Here is a 19,173-nt window from a genome sequence, read left to right on the forward strand (position 1 = left end):
AAAATCACATGATTCTATTATACAATGGAGAGTCTCGTAAAAAGCAGGTCAAATGGTTGTATCAATACGACGTTAGACGTTAATAGAATTATGATGATTATCTACCAAACCTTAAGAGATACGGTTTTATTTTACCTTCGTGGATAACTTAAGGAAAATGTATTGTAGTGGGTTAGAACCCACATGGTTTAATAAGAACGTGTATTACATAATGTAAGTAGTGAGCTCGTGAGAAGGCCCATGCCAATCTTTAAAGACTTCTAACCTCCACATTAAAGGTTATAACGTGGAACAGTTTCTGTTTAGCCACCTGTCCAACAGAGAAAATTAGGTTTAAAAATCCAATGCAATAGTATAGTTTGCGGTCGTAGGTGTGAGAATCCGCGGATTCGGATGATCGCGGTTACAAATGTTATTTTGTATTTTATATGATAGGCACAACATACAAAAATTATTGCATTTGCAGGATATTTGGTACTAATTTATTATAAAATATTGTAGTATTTTAATGATAAATTATCAATATAAATATATTATAATATTATAAAAATATAAAAGAATATACTATTGTAATAAATATAATAATAATAATTAATATAATATGATTAATAATAATATTATTCTGTTTATTTATTTATTTTAATTCGTTGAAAGTTATAATTTTAATATTTTTTTTGAAAATTTATATTAAAACTTTTTAAAAAATATTTTGTTTCGTTTTATATATATTTATATCTTTATATATGTATGTATATTTTTTTTTAATTCTAATGAATAGCTAGATAAAAAATTTTGTAAAACAAATTATGATATTATTTGTGATTTTAAAGTAATATATAAAATGTGTATATGTCTTTATTTATAACATTTCTATTTTTAATTTTTATTTAAAAATGAGAAATTGCCAAAAATACCATTTTCATAGTACCACTTTTCATGTTTACACTAACCACTTTTACCACTACTTTTAATGAAGAGTCTAGATTTAAAGGTTTAGGATTTAGGGTTTAGATTTGATGTTTTAGGGTTTAAGGTATATAGTTTAGGGTTTAGAGTTTAAGATTTCGGGTTTAAAGTTAAGGATTTAGGGTTTATAGTTTAGACTTTAGGGTTTAGGGTTTAGGATATTGAATTTAGGGTATATAGTTTAGGGTTTAGGGTTTAGAGTTGAAGATTTTGGGTTTAGGGTTTAGAATTGGAGGTTTAGGAATTAGAATTTGGGATTAAAATTTTTGAAAAACATATAAAAATAAAGATATAAGAGTCTTTACCATTTTAATAAATAAGGTATTTTTGAAAATGTGTCTTTTGTGGTGGTAAAGATGAATAATGGTACCTTGAAAGTGGTATTTTTGAAAATTCTCCTTTAAAAATTTAATATTTTAAAATTTTAGTTTTATATTTATTCATCTATCCACAACCGTCCATAACCGAAAATTTGATTTAAAAAAAATTGAAACAATTTAAAATAGTTTGTATGATTATTTTGAAATGTTGTCAACCGTCCCCGCAAAAAACTGTATTTGTTAATAGTAGCGGGAAAACCATTTGCATGAGTATACATATACGATTTGAAAACTTGATCTTACCATCCAAAGAGGCAGATTAGGCAATTGACCAGTGACGACTAGCCAGGCAACACCGTAGCCCACAAAATTCTGAGCAGCACCAACAAGTAAAACCTCCCACGACACCATGGTAGTAGGCACCGGTGACGAATCTGATTTCGTCTCCGAGATTCTTAGCAACGCCGAGAAGCACCGTAGATGATGATTTAAGTTTGCTCCTCGATTTCAATTAAGACTCTTCACTTTGATAATATTTTTTTTTGTTTTGGGCACATAGTTTACGCCTTTACGGAGTATAAGATCTTAATTTCTGATACCGGATTTACATCCCTACAAAATAATACAATAACATATCGGAAAAATTTAGGTCCGTTAAATCCTTAATGGACAGACACTAATCCAACAATACTTGCACTTGACTCCTTTCCTAACAACCTGCAAAAGTTATTAACTGATTTCTAAGACTTTGATTTTGGTGTTTGCGCATTCACCACCAGTAGAGACGCGCGTGCTAGCATTTTTATTATTCGATCGGACATATTTATGGGAGAACTTTCCACAACCCAACGTGTTAAGTACATATATGTTCTAAAATATTTGATTTTATCCCACTTGGACACCTTGGCCTCCTTTCTTTCTTTCTTTTCTTTTGTTCTATCTCTTTATATATGCTTTCCCTTCCGCCGCTTTCATTCCCTTAACATTCCTCTTTGCAGTCGTTGTTTTATCTAAAGCCGGAGCAACCAAAAATATTTCATAACAATGTCCCAAGTCTAGCTTCTTGTTTCTAGTATCATTTTCTCATATGTACATATACTTTCTATACATTTTGATGCTCAACAAGGTACTCGGGCAGTTATAATACGGCACTTATGTCCATTTATGTAATAGTTTCATATTGTTGTTTCTTTCCATCTCAATCAAACATATTTTAAGTGACATATCGGGAAGTAATTCACGATAGCATGCGAAAGCATTGGGAAACACCATGTGATGATTGCAGGTAAGTAAACAATGATTCAATGAGTTCAAACCTTAAAAAAAATCAACGGAACCACCGTTGGAACGGAACGAGGTCCACGGTTCGAGAGCGGGCTTTAGCTGTGAGTGGTCAGGGCGTTACACATAAATTTGCAGTTATTTAAATAGCAGATTGAGGAATAAAGGTTGTAAGCACGTTGCGTGGTCATGGTGACCAGTTATCCCGGTTGTTTCTGCTGTCAACAACCTTTTATAATACAAAAGTCAACTATCTACCAACCTTAATCTTGACTTAAAAGTGATGAGGAATTAAACAGGCGACATCTGTTCTCTTCTTGTCTCAAAATTCCTCAAAAAAAAAATGGAGAGTGTTCAAGGTCTTTTGCTAGCTATGATCATTGTGGCTTTTGGCACTACTACGCATCTAATTCAAGCTCAGCCTAATCCAAACGGTACACTCTTAATAAACATTTTGCTCATAAATGTCTTGAAATTTAGATTAATTTTTGGTTATTTTATAGATTTGACATAGATCTCTATATCTTTCTTACCAGAGTTCATCAGCTTGGATTGTGGATTACATCCCGCCGCTTCTCCTTATACCGAACCATTAACCAAACTAACATATACATCTGATGCCAACTTCACTCAAGGTGGTCAAAGTGGTAGAGTCCAAAAGATTTATGAACAAGACTATAAGCCATTCACAGTTCTAAGATATTTTCCAGATGGAATACGAAATTGCTATAATCTAAAAGTCACTTCAGGCACAAAGTATCTTATCAAAGCTCTCTTCCTCTACGGGAATTATGACGGGCTCCAAAATGGCCCGAAATTCGATATGTATCTTGGTCCTAACATATGGACAACAGTCGATTTAACAAGCAGCATTTTTGGTTCTGACAAAGAGGAGATCATACACATACCAACGTCAAGCTCGTTGCAGATTTGTCTTGTTAAAACAGGGAAGACTACACCATTCATTTCAGCCTTGGAACTAAGACCCTTGAGAGATGACACTTACAACACTACAAGTGGCTCCTTGAAGCTCATAAAACGAGAATTCGCTAGCAATGATTTTATCCCTCCCTTTATTCGGTAATTTATATCTTTTTTTCTTACTCTACTAGCAACAGAGTTGTGCAAAATGTTTTGATTTTGTTGGCCCAAAAAAAGTTAGATTTTTTTTTTTGAAACAACAGAGCTGTGCAAAAATGTGACAAAGGTTTAATTATTTTTATTTATTTACGTTTAGGTATCCTGCAGATGTATATGATCGTCAATGGGATCCAATAAGTCCTTCGTTTGAGTTCAATTTTGTAAACACAAGTCTCATTATAAACGCTTCTACTCCTTATGAGCTACCACAAGAAGTCATTTCAAAGGCAGTCGTTAACCAAAACGTGACTGAGAAGTTATCTTTCGACTGGTATGTTGATGACCGTAATGATCATGCATTCATATACCTTCATTTCGCTGAGATACAAACACTTCGAGGAAACGACACAAGAGAATTTGACATTACATGGGAAGGAGACAACCAAAACTTTACGGTGTCAGCTTATCGCCCTCCTAAGTTACAACTAGAGACTCTATACAACCCATATCCGATGAAATGTAAGTTTCTTGACTGTACGGTGGATTTGGTTATGACTAAGAGCTCAACTCTCCCACCAATGATCAATGCCATGGAAGCTTACAAGATTATTGAGTTTCCAGATGCCGGAACAAATCCAGAGGATGGTTAGCCAAATGTTAATTTTTTCACCTGATATTAACATGTATGTTTCTGTATAATAATTTGGGTTTTATTTCTTTTAGTTGCTGCGGTACAGAATGTTCGAGATACTTATGAATTGAGTAGAATCGACTGGCAAGGAGATCCGTGCGCTCCTCAGATGTTCAGATGGGAGGGCATAAACTGCAGCTACACAAATACTACTATTCCACCAAGAATCATTTCATTGTAAGATTATCTAACCATAGATATAATAAGTTTTTTTCGATGCTTATATCTCTAGAAATGTGTGTTATGCTGTTCTTGTAATCAGAGACTTATCATCAAGTGGACTAGAAGGGGTGATAGCATCTAGCATACAGAATCTAACCCTTCTACAAGAACTGTGAGATGACATTATCATAAAAACTGAAATTATTTTGGTTTTAAGCTTATATATTGCTTCTTAAATTTTTATTTTATTCGGCTAAAAGGGACTTGTCGAATAACAATCTGAGTGGGGAAGTGCCTGAGTTTCTAGCTAACATGGAATCGTTGTTGCTCATGTAAGTATATTTCTTGGTGAACAAGAAGTACTAATCATATATCTCAGCATATATATGAATGATGCATATGATAATGTTATTTTCTGTTTTGACAGAGACTTAGGGTGGAACAGTTTAACCGGTCCAATTCCTCAAGCCCTTCGTGATAGAGAAAAGAAAGGACTGAAATTGACGTGAGTTTCTTCCTAGAAATATTCATTTTCATGATAATTTTGTATATTTGGTGACGTACGTTCTTGTTCTATAGTGTTCAAGGAAACCCAAATCTTTGTCTCTCAGCCTCATGCAACAATAACAACAAGAAAGTCTCAATACCAGTCATTGCATCGGTTGCTTCAGTCGCGGCTCTTGTCGCCTTGTTGACTCTCTTTTTTGTTTTCAGAAAGAAAACCCCCTTAGCAGAAGGTACATAGATAAATGAAATCATCAATCTAGAAGGCAGCACACACAGGCTTAATAGAGTTTAATAGTATATAGTAATGGAATTGCTTATACTTTGCATGTACAGGTACAGCCGCAGCTACTACACGCGAGTTACCAAGAAAGTCCTCAATATATTCCAAAAAGAAAAGGTTCACTTATTCAGAGGTAGAAGAACTTACGGACAACTTCAAAAGAGTTCTTGGAGAAGGAGGATTTGGAGTTGTCTACCATGGTTCTTTGAGTGATACCGAACCAGTAGCTGTTAAAGTTCTCTCCGAGTCATCAGTTCAAGGCTACAAGGAATTTAAGGCAGAGGTATGTTCATGGTATTTTTTTTTTTTGTTCACGGTTTTTTCTTATATATGTAATCGAAGAAAGACTGGGTTAAATGTCCTATTGAGAGTTTCATTAAATAAATCCAAAAGGTGGAACTTCTTCTAAGAGTTCATCACATAAACTTGGTAAGCCTTGTTGGTTACTGTGATGAAGGAGGCCATTTAGCACTTATCTATGAGTACATGGCTAATGGAGACCTTAAACAACATTTATCAGGTAACTAATCATGTATAAAAGACGTGTCTTTATTAGTCCATGAATCAATAATTTTGATGTCTTCAACATGTACGAATTCATCATTTTCATTTACAGGAGAATCTGCTGGATCTACTTTGAAATGGGCTAGTAGACTAAAAATTGCTGTCGAGGCGGCACAAGGTTAAATTCTGGCTAACCTAACCATTTTTTTTTTGAGAATAACCTAACCATTTCAGTCGTCCTTTTCTTATTATAACATTGCAAAGATCCTACCAAGTTTACTGTAATGTAGCACTGCCTAAACATGGATATGATTTTGTGTCCATAGGTTTAGAGTATTTGCATGTTGGATGTGAGCCGCCAATGGTTCATAGAGATGTCAAAAGTACAAATATACTATTGGACGATCGTTTTGAGGCCAAACTTGCGGATTTTGGACTTTCGAGATCGTTTTGTGTCGGAGCTGAAACTCAAGTAGCAACAGTAGTTGCTGGAACACCTGGATATCTTGATCCTGAGTAAGTGCTCTAGTACATAGAAGAAAAAAAAACTAACTTCAACTTTTGTTTGTTCCTTCATTAAGTTCCATAAAACTCTTTGTTTTGCAGATATTACCAAACAAATTGGTTACACGAGAAGAGTGATGTCTACAGTTTCGGTATTGTACTAATGGAAATCATCACAAACCGATCTGTGATTGAGCTAACACGAGAAAAAGCCCATATAGCAGAATGGGTAAAAATTTTAATAAGCGGAGGAGATCTTGAAAAAATCGTTGACTCAAACCTTGGTGGAGATTATGACTCCAACACAGTTTGGAAGATTCTTGAATTAGCAATGTCATGCGTGAGTCATTCTTCATCCGATAGACCAACCATGCCCAAGGTTGTTAACGTGCTTAAAGAGTGTTTGATCTCTGAGAATTCGAGGATAAGAGGACAGGTTCAAGATGATGACTCAAAGAACTCCTTAGAATTGACTGTTGCTTTTGGAACGCAAGTGACCCCTGATGCACGCTAGGCTGTGGCATGAACTGCATCATTTATCTTGTTGTTACATAACAGAAGAATTAATCTGATGTGTTTTCTTTCATTTTTGTTTGTCTTTTTTAAAGATTGGTTTGAATCTCTGGTTTGTCTGCATTTTTTTGAACGAGTTGTTTTCTTACTCATTGATAATCACGTCTACACAATTAAATTATCATAGTATGTTTTCTTTTATTTGAAAGATGATCGGTGACATTTTCATAAATATTTGTTGGAAAATAATGTGAATCACAAATTTTAGCAAAAAAAATAAAAATAATGTGAATCATATGTATGACTTCCAGTGTTTAAAATTAGGCGGCTGTTCAGACGGTTTCTAAACGCTAGTATTCTAAAGTCATGATGATTTTTTTCTTTTTTCTTTTTTTTTGAAACCAAAGATTATATTAGACTTAACTGAAGATTACAAATAGAGAGTTAAGTGTCATAGAATGAAACTCACTTGATACATTAAAGAAAACTAAAGCAATAAAAGAATAGGTTAAACGGTTTGAATTATAGACAAAAACCGGAAGCTTCTTAACAAGGGCTTCTAAGCTGAGAGTGTTTAACCCACAACTGTGAACAGAGGTCATGGCGTTTTTCATTGCCAAAGTTTCTGCAAATAGGGGCGACGCTACAACGGATGCTATCGCTGTCGTTGAGTGAGATGGGGATGTAGCTGCATCATTGTTGATCCACATTTTGAAAACCGGATGAGGATCTCTTCTTATGAAGAGGGACTGTGGTAAAATGATTCTCTCCTTTGAGAAGGAGGATGGTGAAAATGATCTCTCTAGGCCCTGGTGAGAAGAAGTTTGTATAAACTTTTTCATAAAAGTTGAGTTTATTGGACTCACACATAGAGGTGTTTTGATGGAACTTTTCAATCCCACAAAGAGGAGGAAGATGGATAGTGATCTCTCATGGCCCCGACATGAGGAAGTTTGGCTAGCCTTTTTGGAGAAAAAAGGGCTAAGGGATTACAATCTTCAAGCTTGAAGAGACTCCAATCCAATAAGAAACTTGGTTTGATATTTGCACTTGTTGAAGTGTGACGTTGATGATGAGCTTTGCTTGGATATTTGGAGTTGACTCCAGAGATTGCACCAAATAAAACGATATGAACTTCTGAGCTTTTCACATTCACATAGGACATAGAGATGGGTTTATCAATAGATTCCGAGAGAGCAAGTATTGAATTCAGGCAGAAAATCCTCACTCCAGCATTACCGTGATGGAGCCATGGAGATTTGACAGACCCAACGTCGAGCCTCTGGTCAGTGAAGTCTAGTAGGCTTTGAGATAATGAGCATTCATCCTTATGTGCGAGATATGATCTACGGCTATTGGATCCAATGCTTCGCTCACGCCATAACAAAGCAGAGCTGGTCATCCCCTTAGGGACAGAGTTCATCGGACACAGAGCCGAAGACGATGGTGAAATCCGGTGAAATTTTAGATCTGTACATTGGAAAGACCTTGAACAAAAGAAGCAGGCAATAGCAACCGGCGGTTTCACAGGAGCAGGGAGATTACTGGATGAAGTAAGCAAGCACCTCTAGAGAGGAACAAACGCACACCTCGCCCGTATAGGTTGAAGAAAGGCTCCTGAGTAAATTTCATCGGGGCTTTCACCCGAGAAGTAGTTAACAGCCATGGCTGACGGAGACAACTTCATCCTTCTAATAACGCTTCCAATGGAGTCCGGTGATGGAAGAGCTCTTGTTGACATTGGAGTAGCAGTGTTGAAACTCCCAAAAAGATAAAAAGGTGACTGTGGTTGAGTTGAGTCTGGCGGATCTGGTTGTTCCGGAGGGTGAAGAAGGTTCTGCGATACCATAGAAGACTTCCACCGGCGGAGAGCGAGTAGGAAGAGCAGATCTGGATGGTTCGTCGGTGCGGAGGGAGGTGGCAGGAAGACAAACATCGTGGTGAGCTCAAACAAAGTTAATTTCGTCGCCGCCGGTGGGGAAGCAGAAATCGCCGGCCACAAGCAGGGGCGAGGAGCAGTCAGCAGGTGAAGGAGAGCGCAGCGGTCATACCGGAGAGGATGCGACGGAGCGAGCTTATTTTGGAAGTACGGCTACCTCGGGACCCGTGTCTGGGAGAGATGGCTGATTTTTTTTCTTTCTAAATTATAATCTTAGCAAAACAAATATTATAAATTTGTTATATTTTAATTTTGATAATAAATATATTACTTCATAAAATTACATAGATTTTACTATCTATAAATCAAATATTATCTTATTTAGTGTATTATTGTAGTTTGCAAAAGGTTTAAACTGTATAAGTAATGATTTCAAATTAATCTGTCTGAGATGATAGATATTGAGTCTTTTTTCTGCTTAGCGCCTAATGCAACACTGATGATCCCAAAATATATGTTCTTTTATTCTGGTGGTTTAACTAATGATTTATTAATAATTTTATATTAAGATAACTGAGTTTAAAAACCAAAATTATAGATTAATGAAAACAATATTTACAAATTTTTTTAACATAGTACAAAGTATAGTTAAGCGTGGTTTTCAAAAAACAATTTAATGTGGTAGGAATCAAACTCGTTGTTGAATGGTATATACTACAGTAATATTTTTCATAGTTTATAATAATATAACTATCTAGCATTTAAAAGGACTATGTCATGTTATAATCAAATGATGATAGGCTATTTTGAAAGATCAAATATGATAAAGCGAATCAATATACAAATCAAACAAAAAAAATCAAAGAAGGACAACAGTTTTATTAGTATTTGTTTCATCTCCAGCTGCATTTTATTTTAGCATATAACCAGCTGCATTATTGTCACGTTCCGCGCAGAAACTAAATGTATTTTAAAATTTTAATTAAAAAACATAAAATTAAAAGGAAAAAAAATTATCTTTACGGTGGTGGGTGAATAGATCTGAATCATCAGAATTCAGAACCCTTTTATTAGCAAAGAACCCTAGATTAGATTCTATCGATTCACAGTCTCGAGCTGCAGGGGTTTTTGATCCTCGATCCTGTCTTTGCATCGGATCTATCTTCTTTAGAAATCAAAATCGGCAAAAAAAAAATATGAAAGAAGGGAGATCTGGGAAGTCGAATCAGCATCATCAAGACCACGATGAACATGTTCACCACCAAAACAGTCATCTCAGTTCTTTCAAATTCGCCAAACTCTTCGATTCAGACGCTTCCTGGGACAAGGTACAGTAGTCTCTAGGCCTAAAGTTTATTCCTTTTTTATCCTGTCGTCTCGCATTACGCTTTACTTTATATGTGTTGTGTTGGGGACAGGACCAACTAGGAGATGTGTTGCATTGGATCAGACAAGTTGTTGGATTACTCTGCGGTTTGCTTTGGGGTGCCATCCCTTTGGTTGGAGGCATCTGGTTACTTCTGTAAGTTTTACTATTGTCAAAGACTTTGCCTGTCTTATTATAATTCATATTTACCGTTATATTTGTTTGTTGTAACAGAATAACTGTACAAATATTTGCTTTTGTTGCATTCGTTAGTAAAGAATGAGCTACTTCTGATCTATGTGTGTGTTTTCGGGGACAAATCATATAATTTGAGTTAGTTTCAAGTTGGTTTTTTCTAATTGACAAGTTAGATTGTTGACTGTTAAATTTTGACAGGTTTCTGGCAATTTCTTCAGGGATTGTATACGGTTACTATGCATTGATTCTGAAGATCGATGAAGAAGACTATGGGGGCCATGCAGCTCTGCTCCAGGACGGTCTTTTTGCTTCTCTAAGTGTATTCCTGGTATCTAACATTTTCTCAAGAGTGTTTCATCATTATTAAAAGTTTTGATTTTGGCTCTGATGGATGAATTACCGTTTCAGCTTGCGTGGATTCTGGTGTATAGCTTGTCTAGCTTCTGAGAGAGAGACACACTGTCTTGCGCTTGAGTTTGCGTTACCCCCCTGCTCGGAAGAAGTTTAGCAGAAGGTGGATTTCATGGTGTCTCCGGTCCGATGACATTCTTCTTTATATTTGCCTTTGACGCTTTTGTTTTGCTCAAGATGAGAACTAGCTTTTCTTTGGTTTTGCTCAAGTATATTATCGTTTTATTTTTGCTTAATAAATTATGTAGTCTGTTTATGCTACAAAACGGTATTTCTTCCTGTTTTGGACCAAAGAAGAACTATTTCTAGCTAATTCTGTATAATACAGTTGAGGAAATATATCAGCAAATAAACTCGACACAATCCTATAATTTGTGGACGGAGAACATACCTTGTATTCATTCGTTGTTTGATAGGAGTTCAAAGACCAAACGGATATAAAAGGAAAAAGGCAAAGAACTCAGGGAACACAAAAAGATGCGTCTGCCGGGAGTCGAACCCGGGTCTATTGCTTGGAAGGCAATTATCCTAACCGTTGGACTACAGACGCTTTGATGCTCATGAAGTAAGAAACCATTAATTCTTCTTGACAAAGGCAGAAAAATGCTCAACTAAAGGTGCTCAACTAAAGGTGTCAAAGTTAAAAGGATTTAGTCATATTTACAAGATAGCTTCAATAATTCATTACCTTGAATCCCCAAAAATATTTGCCAGGAAAACTCAGCTTACAAGCATTAAAACAAATGTCTTCAATACAACCACTCTCATGAACTTATTGTAGTTAATAAAGTCTCAACCAATGAACCCTTTTAACATCCCTTGAAATTGCGTGAATCAAACAAAACCAACTACAAAACTACGGCCTCGCGATATCTTTCCACCATCACAATCACAACAACTACATTCATTTCTCTCCCAAGAACTTGAAGAAAACAAAACACACACACACATGGAAACACAGTCTAATATCAAAATGAATCAATCAATGCCTATCAAAGTAAGAATCCCACTCATGCTTCTCAACATTCCCAAACACATTATACTTCCAAGAAAACTGCTCCGGAAACTCGAAAATCTCTTCGTTCCCTTCCTCAATCCTCTTCCTCAACCCTTCAACTCTCTGCAACACCCCATCAACAGCCACATCAAACGCATCTTCAAACCTCCCCGCGTCTCCTCTCTTACCCGACGGGTTAAAATACATCAACCTCGGTATCAACCTCACCACTTCTTCTCTCATCGCCACAACTTTCCCCCTCGGAATCCTACTCAAAACCTTCTCTATACTCGCTTTACCTTCTTTAACACTCTTCTCCGGTATAAAAACAGAGTATTTACCGATATCTTTCGGTAAATGCCAAACGTACTGCGCGTAAGCCGACCCCGGATGGAAGAAAACCGGTATACAACCGGCTAATATCGAGTCGAAAGTGGACCGTCGAGTGTAGGAGTCGCCAGGTGGTTGGAGACAGAACGTTGAGCTCAAGAAGAACTTCATGATCTGGTCGGGTTTGTAGCATTTTTGAGAACCCGAAACGCATTCGAGAAGCTTGCATTTTCTTCTGGATGCTTTGCACTGGTCCATGATCTCGGTTCTTATGCTGTCGCCTAGGTTTGGACGCGGTGCACCGACGAAGGAGAATAGGTAACGACGTTTGATTCTTCTCATTCTCATCTGCCACTGGAGGATCTCTGCGTTGGTTGAAGGGTGGAAGTAGGTCGGGTAAGGTACCGCGAATCCGTGGTAGTTCCATGGGCTTGACTCGATTAGTAACATCGTCATGTTTCTTATTTCTGGTAAGATCATTAACCTGGCTAGGTAAAAAGAGACAACAATGAGAAAAAAACAAAACATTCATGAGTGTTTCTAATTTATATAATATTCCAACTATTTTACAATTCATTTAATTCATCAGTTATGTTCTTGTGTTCTTGGAGTACTTAGTAAGTTAGTAACAAGAAGTAAAACGTTATTGATAGTACTAAAACTATTATTTTAGTGACTCATCAAACACTCCTTGTGCTTCTCATGTTTCATTATTTTGCTATATTTAGTTGTTTCTACTATTTAATCTGATAGACTAGTTTGACAGCTTACCTGTTGCCCCAATCAGATTCATTCTCTGGTGTACGCATAAAGTCCCAAGTGGTGCGACCAGCCACCATGAAATGATCTCGACCGTCCATTCTCTTCCACTCTGGTCTCTCCCTAAGCCACTTCATCAGATCAAGAGCCGCAGCGTCTCTCATGAAAGGGAACGGTCCCCACAGGAACCGCATCAAGTCTAAACCTGGATAGTAAGGAACGTACACCGCTGAAGCCAGAGACGAGTCTTTGGTCAAGCACTTGTACTGCTTCATCCTGTTGTGGAATATCACCTCTAGTGTGAATTGGTTTGTGGCGAACCAACCAGAAACTCCCTCCATGTTTGGCAGACGAGGGCCTAATCCGAAGTTCGATGTCAACTCGCACATATCCGTCCACCTACTCAGCGTCCAGCAGTTCTTGAGAAGCTCCTCGTTGAACAGAGATGGAACGTCGTGCATGTAAACGTATTTTCCTCGACATGGATCGTTACGTCGCGTTGCTCTTGGCCGTACCATAGGTTTGGGTCGGTTTCTCCGGGAGGTTACTCTGTTCTTGGCCTTGGAAACAGTCTTATTCGATGCGAGATCTCTCTGAATCTTCGGTTTGGATATTGTTTCCGAAGTGTTATCACTTTCTAGATCATTATTGGACAAATCGTCAGGCACTTGCTTACTCTCCGTATCGTCATTATCATCAACTCGCTCTTTCTTGGATTCCACGTCATTCTCATCATTATGGCGAACCCTTTTCTTCTCGGCTTCCAATCTACTCGAAGGTCTAGCCTTTCTTGGTTCGCGATGTCCACTCCTAGACCTCGTGGTCCGACCACTCAAACCTGAGTCAGCACTCTTCTTCTCGTTCTCGATCTTTTCTTTCTCGAGTTCCTCGACGAGATCAGTCACAACCTTGGCATCTTCCGAAATCTGAACCTCCTGAGAGGTATCATTCCCTGTGTTGTTAACAGGAAGAGTGTTGTTGTTGTCTACGTCAGAGACGACAACAGCCTGATCAGATTCTTGGTCGTGTTGTGGGACGTCGTCGACCGGGAGAGCAGCCTGATCAGATTCTTGGTAGCGTTTTGGGACGTTGATGGGGAGATTGATGACGTTTTCTTGTCGGAAAAATCTCTCGTGGGTATGAACGGTTGTTGCGGAGGAACTGAAGAGGTAAAGCAAGACAAGCCAGAGGAGGAAAGAGACCATTGCCACGTACCAAAACTGTGTTCTGTACTTTGAGCTCGACTTCTCCATCGCCATCGCTCCTCTCCTTTGTGGTTTTCTCATGCATTAGCCAAATCTCACCTCCAAACCTTGATTTGTTGCGTGCGACGGAAGATTTCGTGAAATGATATGTGATGATGATTCCGATTCTGAACGAGAGATTTAGGGCAAAAAATTGATCTCTTGTGGATTCAGAAAAGGAATGGAGGCTGTGAGAGAGATGTGAGATTGTGAGGGTGTTGAAGCGTTCAAAGGTATAACTAGGTTTTGTAGTAATTAATGTAAATATGTGTCTTTTACAACAAACTAAGCGTTAATTAGTAGTAACATTTGAGGGGGATCTAACTAATCAACATGTGTCCTTAATTAGTGTTCATACGCGTAAATTAGAGTTTCTTTTAAGTATTGTTGACTCCATTATGTTAAGAGATTACTGAATCGCCAAAGGTACTTAACTGGAATTTTGGTTTAAATTTTTTTTTTTTCGATAGTTTTTCCAAAACTAAAAACTATGTCAAAAATTCATCTTTTCGTTAGAAATTAATATCTGTGAGAGAAAGAACAGACATAGAAGATATTAACTAATCATTAATCTATTGATCCTGAATTGGGAATTTTGTGACTTCCCACATAATCTAACTTCCCATAGATGTACACTAACGTATCTTTTCCAAAAAGAAAAAAAATCACCATCCATTTCAGCCTTCTCTTTTCTTATTTTTCAACACAATCTACATGTCCTGCAACGTCACATATGATACTTGATGACACTTGACCGATTTGTATTGATTCTCACTTTCTCAGAATTCGCTTGCAAAGATTACAAACATACAATATATGTTGATTATGACAAACTCTCATATCTTGTCAAAAAAAAAAAAGACAAACTCTCATATCAACTATCTCATATTGTCCTGTAAGGCTGTAACCATAATCATTTGAACTGATTCAAATAAAAATACATTAGGATTCGGTATGAGGAAAAATACGCATCATTTGAACTGCTTAAAACAAAAATAAATTTTGGGATACATAAGAAAAATACAATCATTTGAACTGGGGTGCCAAAAATTAAAGCCTTTATATCATCATAGTAATAACTAGATTTTTTTTTAAACTACTAACTAGATTTTTTTTTTTTTGGTGTAAATGTTAAAACTAACTAGATTATTTTGTAAAGTAGTAAATACTGTTATGATTATTAATGAGTAGGTCGGCCAGCTCTTTGGAGTAGATTGATCTCCACGTATCTCTATTTCATCACTGAACAAGTGATGCAGAAGCTCGTCTTGTATCTTGCACAGTGCTGTTTCAGATCATTTTTAGGTTATGTTCAAAAAAATATCAACGATATATTTAGGGATGTAATGAAATAATTTTAAAAGTTATAAATATATTACGTTATTTGAAATTTTAAATTTATTAGAATATGTAAAATTTTAAAGTTCAGACCACAATCTATGTATATTTTTTTTTGAAAAAAAACTTTGTTTAAAAGAACAAACCAGATTCTTATCCTATTCCGTTCTATCACATGCTATAAAGGATTTTTTTTTTTAACGTCTGGATTGATTATTATCGATTAATTATGCTATTACAATGATGAGAATATTACAAAGACGATTATACAGCCGACAATTCTACCATCTTGTGAGAATACACGCCTGACTGCACCTCTCCGAGCCGTCCTATGAGATCCATGTTCGATGGTACGTCCTGCACCAAGCCGAAGATCTCCTATAATCCGTTTCTCCATAAGCTGCATAATTTGGTATTTTCTAGGGTTTAAACCCCAGATCTCCGGCTGTAGAAGCATTACATGAACCATTGGATCAAGGGAGCTTCCACATGCTATAAAGGATTCTGATATTGCATATTGTTGAGAGGTATGCTCGGCTCTCAATTTTTTTGAGCTTTACAAAATTATAAAATTTTAATGATATTATTTCTACAAAATTATCAAAATAGATTTAAGAGGATTTGAGCTAGCTTAAAACAACTTACAAAATACTCATGCTAAAGCTTAAATATTTTTATTAATGACACTTATTTTTATTAATGACTTATTGCCTAGTCTTACTATTTTTATAGGGCAAATCTCTAAAATAGCACCTTTTAAGTTTTTGTCATAAAAATAGCATTCAAAAAATAAAATGATCAAAATAGCACATTTTTGTTTTGAAAATTTTAATATTTATTTTTTATTTTTAAAAATTTGAACACATTCTTAAAACCCCACCTCTTAACTCTAAATCCTAAATTTTAAATTAATTAATCCAATGGTTATAAATGCATATTTACCCTTTAATAAAATTTCTTTTGATCCTTTTACTTCTTGTGCTATTATTTTTGTGACAAATATTTAATTTGGTACTATTTTTATTTTTTTCTCATTTTTATATAAGACCGGGCTCGAAAGGAAGTAGCCTATGGAGGGCAACTCGGAGTAGTAACAAATCTCCACCGATTCAAGATTTGTCTATAACTATAATTATATATGAAATACACAATTATTATAACATGATTGACGATTTTAGAAGCAAATCAAATTATCATTTGGATTCGAAGGCAAGGAAACACATTTTCTGGATTCACAAGAAACGGAAAGGAATAAAATTTTCTATTATTAAAATCTCACAAATATAATACAACTACTATATTAGCTGATCATGTGATTAAATCAGGAAACTGTTCCGCAATTAATATTCGAATCTTCTCACTCGTTACTATGATTAAACCTAAAGATAACAATAAAATAAAAACTAAATAATAAATTTTCTGCAAATCTGCTACTAGTTTATCTCTTGTAAAGTCTGTCAAAAATCTAAAACTTGGTATAATAAATTTAACATTTTACCAAAAAATAAAATAAAAACTATAGTATACTATAAGAAAACATTACTGGGCTATGTCATTTTAATTTAGCTTGGTCACGAGGAATGCCCCAAAAAAAGAGGAAAGAAAGACGATTGATTCATCTGATTATTCCCTTCGCTCTTCTTCTGCACACAACAAACAATGTCGTGAAAAAAAACAAAGCTCGATCCTTTCTTCTAAGGTTCACACTAATAGAGATCTCTTCTCTCTCTCTCTCTCTCTCTCTCGAAAATGTCTCGCGATCGACGGGAAGGTCTGGAGATCAAGGTGGTGGATCCTCCTCCGCCGCCGCCGCCGCCGTCGTCGTCGACAAACAACCTCTCCGCCGCGCAATCCTCCCCTGGGACTCGCGGGCGGAGGCAGCGCGCTTCCTTCGCTGAGTTTCGCCCCTTCAAGCTCTGGTTCCCGTGGCTGGTCCCAGCGATCGTGGTGGCCAACATCGCCCTCTTCGGCGTCTCGATGTTCATCAACGACTGCCCCGAGAACTCGCCCAAGTGCTCGGCGAGGTTTCTCGGGAGATTCGCGTTTCAGCCTATGAGGGAGAACCCTCTTCTGGGTCCCTCTTCCGCCACGTGGGTATCCCTAAAGCTCTCAACTTTACAGGATCTGATAATGGTAGACTGTGTACTTAGTGGTTTTGATGTTATGTGTTGTTTCATGTTAGGTTGGAGAAGATGGGGGCTTTAGATGTGACGATGGTGGTGGATAAGCACCAAGTTTGGCGCTTGTTCACTTGCATTTGGCTTCACGCTGGTGTTTTCCATGTCCTTGCCAACATGTTGAGCCTTATCTTCATCGGCATTCGCCTCGAGCAAGAGTTTGGATTCCGTATGGATCTTACATTGTCTTGGTCTTTAACATTTGACTGGTCCTTTAGTTGATCATCCTCTTTTTTGACAACAGTACGGATTGGATTGCTCTATATGATATCTGGATTTGGTGGGAGTTTGTTATCATCTCTCTTTAACCGGGAAGGTATATCCGTTGGTGCCTCTGGTGCATTGTTCGGCTTGCTCGGCGCTATGCTCTCGGAGCTTCTCACTAACTGGACTATTTACGCTAATAAGGTGAATTAAAAAAAAAGATGATCGAAGCTTTTTTTCACTTTCCCATGTATCTAAAAAAGATTCATTATCTTAAACCATTTTTTGCAGTTTGCAGCTCTTTTGACACTCATCTTCATCATAGCCATTAATCTAGCAGTAGGTATTCTTCCACACGTAGACAACTTTGCCCATCTCGGAGGATTCACTTCCGGGTTTCTTCTGGGCTTTGTTTTCTTGATCCGTCCTCAGTATGGGTACTTCAACCAGAGGAATAACCCTCGTGGCTACGCTGCTCCTTCTGCTAAATCCAAACACAAGCCGTACCAATACGTTCTCTGGATCACTTCTCTACTTCTTTTGATTGCAGGGTATGTTTACTTCTTCTTCTTCTTTGAAAAATTGATTACAGAAAAAAATGAAATAACAGAGTTTAATTAATGCAAATCTATGAATGTTTTGTTTAGATATACCGTTGGGCTCATTGTACTTCTTCGAGGGACGGATTTGAACAAGCACTGTACATGGTGCCATTATCTCAGTTGTATGCCTACGTCTCTATGGAACTGTAAATCTCAAAATATGTACTGTCAGGTAAAAAAAAGCTCTGATTCAGATTTTGATTTTTTTTTTCTTTTGTAAATTTATAAAAAAATGCTAAGAGTGATTTTGGTGCAGTCGAGCCAGATAGGGAAGCAGATGAACTTGACGTGTATAGCTAACGGGAGAACGGAGATGTATACGCTTGGTAGCGAGAACCAGTCTCAGATTCAGCAAATGTGTTCCCAGTTATGCAGCTGATACACCCAAACCACTAAACATCTAGTAATTGCTTTGTAGAGAGTAGGGAATTATCTTGGAAAGGGACAGAAGGGCGGTTCACTTAATTTGATTATTCTTGTTGATCATATTATTGTCTGGTTCTACTTTTCTTTTTTCTTCGTTGCATATGTAAAGACCATTTTCAGATTATTTGAATTAGTAACAATGAAGCTGAGGGTAAAAGACAACTCTCTTCGCGGTGCAATTCCTTATGAATCTCGTCATCAATGTTGTTTTCATTTTCGATTCATTGAATACAGTACGTGTTGGTTACGGACACAGCCATTGAAAACAAAAAAATATATTTTTGAAACTAAGCCTGATAGCTGTGTGTTTTGTTTTGTTTTGTTTTGTTTTGTGAGAGTGCAAATGCCATCTTTTCGGTCGATGACATCTTCCACTTATCTCCTTTAACCACTAATCAGTAGTATATTGATTGAATTTTGACTCTTATGATATT

The 19,173-nt window shown here is 36.8% G+C and overlaps 4 protein-coding genes and 1 non-coding gene across 7 annotated transcripts; 3 read left to right on the plus strand and 2 right to left on the minus strand.

Moving 5' to 3' along the window:
* The first annotated feature begins 2,910 nt into the window (after positions 1-2,910).
* On the plus strand, positions 2,911-6,809 carry LOC108809597 (probable LRR receptor-like serine/threonine-protein kinase At2g28960). Of its 3 annotated transcripts, none has more exons than XM_056987732.1 (13): positions 2,911-3,001; positions 3,104-3,647; positions 3,805-4,292; positions 4,371-4,515; positions 4,601-4,672; positions 4,761-4,832; positions 4,928-5,005; positions 5,080-5,237; positions 5,341-5,570; positions 5,681-5,807; positions 5,889-5,969; positions 6,118-6,307; positions 6,398-6,809. In XM_056987732.1, exons 1-13 carry the CDS (start codon positions 2,911-2,913, stop codon positions 6,807-6,809), a joined length of 2,688 nt encoding a protein of 895 aa, XP_056843712.1. The 3 variants fall into 3 exon arrangements, with proteins under 3 accessions (XP_056843712.1, XP_018437245.1, XP_056843713.1); XM_018581743.1 differs by having other exon boundaries at positions 5,904-5,969; XM_056987733.1 differs by lacking the exons at positions 4,371-4,515; positions 4,601-4,672; positions 5,080-5,237 and having other exon boundaries at positions 3,805-4,202; positions 4,754-4,832; positions 5,375-5,570; positions 5,904-5,969.
* A 2,874-nt stretch (positions 6,810-9,683) lies between these two features.
* LOC108809624 (uncharacterized) lies at positions 9,684-10,933 on the plus strand. The gene is made up of 4 exons (XM_018581770.2): positions 9,684-10,015; positions 10,106-10,209; positions 10,450-10,579; positions 10,660-10,933. Exons 1-4 carry the CDS (start codon positions 9,884-9,886, stop codon positions 10,696-10,698), a joined length of 405 nt encoding a protein of 134 aa, XP_018437272.1. The 5' UTR covers positions 9,684-9,883; the 3' UTR covers positions 10,699-10,933.
* A 207-nt stretch (positions 10,934-11,140) lies between these two features.
* On the minus strand, positions 11,141-11,212 carry TRNAG-UCC (transfer RNA glycine (anticodon UCC)). Its single transcript has one exon. It is a non-coding gene; the product is annotated as a tRNA-Gly (tRNA).
* Positions 11,213-11,495: 283 nt separating this feature from the next.
* Positions 11,496-14,304, minus strand: LOC108810442 (probable xyloglucan galactosyltransferase GT11). The gene is made up of 2 exons (XM_018582553.2): positions 12,761-14,304; positions 11,496-12,473 (listed from the first exon to the last, which is right to left on the minus strand). Exons 1-2 carry the CDS (start codon positions 14,032-14,034, stop codon positions 11,645-11,647), a joined length of 2,103 nt encoding a protein of 700 aa, XP_018438055.2. The 5' UTR covers positions 14,035-14,304; the 3' UTR covers positions 11,496-11,644.
* A 2,585-nt stretch (positions 14,305-16,889) lies between these two features.
* On the plus strand, positions 16,890-18,918 carry LOC108806925 (RHOMBOID-like protein 1). The gene is made up of 6 exons (XM_018579140.2): positions 16,890-17,420; positions 17,513-17,676; positions 17,752-17,915; positions 18,003-18,262; positions 18,359-18,485; positions 18,570-18,918. The coding sequence occupies exons 1-6, from the start codon at positions 17,080-17,082 to the stop codon at positions 18,690-18,692; spliced, it is 1,179 nt and encodes a 392-aa protein (XP_018434642.1). The 5' UTR covers positions 16,890-17,079; the 3' UTR covers positions 18,693-18,918.
* The last annotated feature ends 255 nt before the right edge of the window (positions 18,919-19,173 follow it).

The sequence above is a fragment of the Raphanus sativus genome, chromosome 6 (genome assembly GCF_000801105.2).
Source record: "Raphanus sativus cultivar WK10039 chromosome 6, ASM80110v3, whole genome shotgun sequence".
Lineage (NCBI taxonomy): Eukaryota > Viridiplantae > Streptophyta > Magnoliopsida > Brassicales > Brassicaceae > Raphanus > Raphanus sativus.